The following is a 4,457-nucleotide window of genomic DNA, read 5'->3' on the forward strand; positions in this document are numbered from 1 at the left end:
GAAATTATAGAACAATATCATTAATATCGCACACAAGTAAGATCTTACTGAAGATAATTCAAAAATGTTTGCAGCAGTATATTGACAGAATTTCCAGACGTACAAACTCATTCAGAAGAGGACATGGAACAAGGGATATCATAGCTGCTGTCAGATGGATCGTGGATCAAGGCAAAGAATATCAGAAAAATGTCTACTTGTGTTTTATTAGCTTTATTGATGGCACGTAACAACAACACTACCACAAGGGCTAGTGATAAGTACAATTAAAAAAAAAAAAAAAAGTGGCGTAAGGAGGACAGTAATGGTCCGGAGGTGAAATCTTGTTTTTCTGCTCTGAGAACCCGCCTCCATTTCTCATGCTCTCAAGTTCTTGCTCTCACTCCCCAGGCCACTGAGTTGTTTGTCCACAACAGAAAAATGGGATTTTTGACTAGCTTAGTGAAGAAAATATGACTGGAAAGTCAAATAATGTAAAATGTAAACTGAACAAACCCACACCTTCTGAAAGCAATGTTTTTAGTAATGCCTTTATTAAGTAATAGAATATCCAACTGCATTTTGGTTTCTATAGAGCAGTTCCCTTTATCAGAAAGTCAGCTTTGTCACTGCTTATCACTAGTGCTTTGTTTGCCTTTCACTCTTCCAGGCTTCCCTAAAGCATATAAAAAGATGACAGAGAGCCTAGTTGAGATTTCTCATGCAGAAAGACACAAGTTAAGGACACTGGAAAGGACAATATCTTTTGTTCCAGTTTTTAATGGATTGGCTTCAGCTCCATCCTCTATCACTTTATCAAGGGGCTGCATTCCCTTTTGCACTCCTGTTTAATTATCTCTGCTCCATGGATTCATTTTCCATTCATGCCAGGTAAGCTTGATGGTTAATTTTGCTCTTACTTTTATGAATACTATAGTAGCGCAAAAAGCACAGATTAGACTGCAGATATGAAAATTAAATATTAATTACATTTCTTGTTTTTAATATCATTACCACTGATTATTGATTGCTTGAATGAATATGCATAATATTGTAAAACTGAACAGGGAACTAACATCATGTCTGCATTGACTCATAGTGAAAGATTAACAGGTTCATAATAAATGAGTAAAGAATGAAAAGCTCTGGGAAGACATGGATATTGAGGTGGTTCAGGAATTCCCCAGATATATATATATCTGTGTCAATCATCTGTCCCAGATGTTCTGGAATAGTCCTAATTTCATATAATTTATCATTTAAATATGATTTCTAGAATGTCTTTGAATTATTTCTCAGAGAAATGAAATAAAACAATCCTTTTAGATTAAATATATCTAAATTAGAGATTCAAAAATTTTCATTAGATATTTGATGAATTGGTTGCAATAATTTTTTCTTATTGTGGTGGAAATATACATGACAAAACATATACCTTCTTAACAATTTCTGTATGAAAACAAATGACACCAATTACATTCCTCAAGTTGTGTAACCATTCTTGCCGTCCTTTACCAAATTATTCCACCACCATTAATACAAACTCAATGCCTCCTAAGCAAAAACTTCCCTTTTCCCTTCCTCCCACCCTGGTAGCTACTAATAAACTTTGTTTCTATATATATGCTTATTTCATATAAGAGGGAGCTCTAGTGGAGCTGTGGTTAAAGCATTCAGCTGCTAACCAGAAGTTTGGCGGTTTGAACCCACCAGCTGCTAAGCAAGAGAAAGATGAAGTTAGATTTGGTAAAGATTTACAGCCTTGGAAACCCTATGGGGCAGTTTTAGTCTGTCCTGTAGGGTTGCTATGAGTCAGCATCAACTCGATGGCAGTGAGTGGTTTGGTTTCTGGGTTCGTATAAGTGAGATCATGAAGTATTTCTCCATTTGTGTCTGACCTTTTTCCCCCAGCATGATATTTTCAAGGTTCATCAATGTTGTGGCATGCATCAGGCCTTCTCTATATGGCTAAGTAATATTCTATTGTGTGTAAATACCACATTTTCCTTATCCATTCATCATTTGATGGACATTTCAGTTGTTTGTAATAATTTTTTATGTCAAATAAGGTGAATATAAGGAGCTCTGGTGGCACAGTGCTTAAGGCATTTGACTGCTAACTGGAAGGTTGGTGTTTCAAACCCACCAGCTGTTCTGTGGAAGGAAGATGGGGTGATCTACTTCTGTAAAGATTTACTACCTTGGAAACCCAGTGGGGGTCTCTATCAGTTGGAATCAACTTGATGGCAGTGAGGTTTTTTTTTTTTAATCTGTGAAATATCTTTTTGTAGAGCTACTGGGCTTTGACCTGGAGGTGTGAAGAATCTAATTACAAAGGGCTATCTCCTAATATTTCAGTTATTTCATAAATTAGGATTTTTATTTATTGGGATTTCTTAAGTAAGAGCTAGTTGTATCTAGCAATCAGTTAGGATTGCCAAGTTTGATTGGACTGTGGCATATTATCTCTTGTTCACCACTGTTTGATAGCCCTTACCTTCATTTATAGGGGGTCACTCAAAAACTCACTGCTGTCGAGTCGATTCCAACTCATAGTAGCCCCTCCTTGGGTTTCTGAGGTGGTATCTCTATGGAAGTAGATTGCTCAAGCTTCCTTCTAGGAGTGGCTGGTGAGTTTGAACCGCCAGCTTTCTGGTTAGCAGTGAAATGTCTTAGGCACTAAGAAGTTTCCTATCGAGAAAGAATCACAAAACAATGTCCCTGTGGATCTAATGTAGGGTTAAGTCTGCTGGCCGTGGAGATAGCCTGGTAAATCCTGGCTGCACCCTTCTTCCCCAGTGTCCTCGTGTGGTTTGTGGACTGTGAATTAACTCTGCTGTGCTCATTCCTCATCTGTAAAATGAAAATAATAATGCCTATTTCATGGAGTTATTTTAGAGAGTAAATAAAATATTCCCTGTGAAGGGATTAACACAATGCCTAGAATAAAATAAACACTGAGTAAATCATATCTTACCTTGTACATTTTAGACATTTTAATGTTTATAAAACCCCTGAGGCAGTTACCTCAAGCTTCCACTTCTGCTGTGCAAGGAATAAATGTTACCCCTTATTTTCCCATAGCAGGAAAGTCAAGCCATGGACCACTGTTAACTAGAACTGGGAGTGAGGGTGTTGGAGGAGTTACCTGGGTGTGGGCTACAAATGGCCCAAGGCCTTTCTCAAATAGAGCTTCTCACACTAGTTTCCACCAAGAAAAAAAGTACTCTCAGCCTGGCATTGTGCCATAGTGCTATGATATCCACCCATTGACAGTGTTTCCTGGTTGTGAGTAGTTAGAAAAAACAAGTTCTCTTTGATGCACTATTCTTGTCCCTGACCAAGGAGTCCCTGTTTCACACTTTTTCTGACTCTTTCATACAGATTTATTAATTTGGCAGCAGTTAAAAACAAAACAAATTTTTTTTTTTTGTTTTGTTTTTCAAAATAGAGTCTTGCCAGTGAGCAGCATGCATTTTTTCCCTCTGGCATCTAAGGACTTTGAAAACTAGGTACAACAGTTTGAATTAGGAACTTTGGCACTCTGAACAGCTCACTGAATCAGAGGGCACCAAACACAGAAGAGCAGAATTAGAAGAAAGGCACGGGGAGATTATTTAGGAAACAGCTACTGCCGGAGGACGAACAGGCACCCGAGAGAGACCATTGGAAACTTTCCTGGGGCAGTCACTGTCTGCCAGGCGAGGGTGGCCACCTGAGATCCCCGAGCCAAGAACAAAGTCACCTTATAGCAGCATACCAGCGACCACTACAATATTCCAGTGGGCAGCGGCAGAGACCTGCCTCCAGCAACTGATTTGGTTGGTAATTTGGGTGGTCTGGATGCAGGCAGGCACAGGCACCACTGCTGAGATTCAGGCAGAGATCTCACTGTTGCACCAGAAAGGCTAGATCCCTCCCCTCCCAGTGGACCACAGAGCAGGCTTGGGTCAGACTGGGAGACCCCGTGCTTTTCCTTGCCACAGATATTGGGACTGCAGGTCACTAGCAGGTACTCCCCCGACTCCAACACAGCTGAAATTGCGCGCATCCTTGGTGCCGCAGGTGGGCAGTATTGCAAACAAACTCCAGAGCTGGCCATTACCGGTGTGGCGGGATTGCATCAGCACTGCAGGCAGATGGGGCATGGAGAGCAAAGAAACTGCAACTGAGTGTGGTCCCATGAATTTTGCCTTGGAGCCATGCTTTGGCACTGTGGGGCCGCGGAGGCGGCACCTTTGAGTGTGCCTGAAATTGGCAGAAATTTGCGACCCTCTAACAATAGGAATCTTTCCTGAGGTTGAGCCATGGTCTTGCAAATAAATATGTCATCAATAATACCCTGCTCAAAGCCCTAGAACCGATCCTAGCAACACCAAGATTTCCTTCTTCTGCTCCCACCTTCTCTGCCAATAACTTCACTCATTCAATAAAATAAACCATATGCAGCCAATTACCATAAAACCTCCAGATTCGAA

General features: G+C 40.5%; 1 protein-coding gene across 1 annotated transcript in view; it reads left to right on the top strand.

The window, feature by feature from the left end:
- The first annotated feature begins 760 nt into the window (after window positions 1–760).
- Window positions 761–4,457, top strand: part of MBOAT4 (membrane bound O-acyltransferase domain containing 4) — a 24,068-nt gene continuing 20,371 nt past the window's right edge. Inside the window, exon 1 of the mRNA XM_007942695.1 lies at window positions 761–870. Within this exon, the coding sequence (XP_007940886.1) occupies window positions 761–870 (110 nt within the window). The remainder of the gene's footprint in view (window positions 871–4,457) is intronic.

The sequence above is a fragment of the Orycteropus afer genome, unplaced genomic scaffold (assembly GCF_000298275.1).
Source record: "Orycteropus afer afer isolate SDZICR_OR568_19922 unplaced genomic scaffold, OryAfe1.0 scaffold00095, whole genome shotgun sequence".
Taxonomy (NCBI): domain Eukaryota; kingdom Metazoa; phylum Chordata; class Mammalia; order Tubulidentata; family Orycteropodidae; genus Orycteropus; species Orycteropus afer.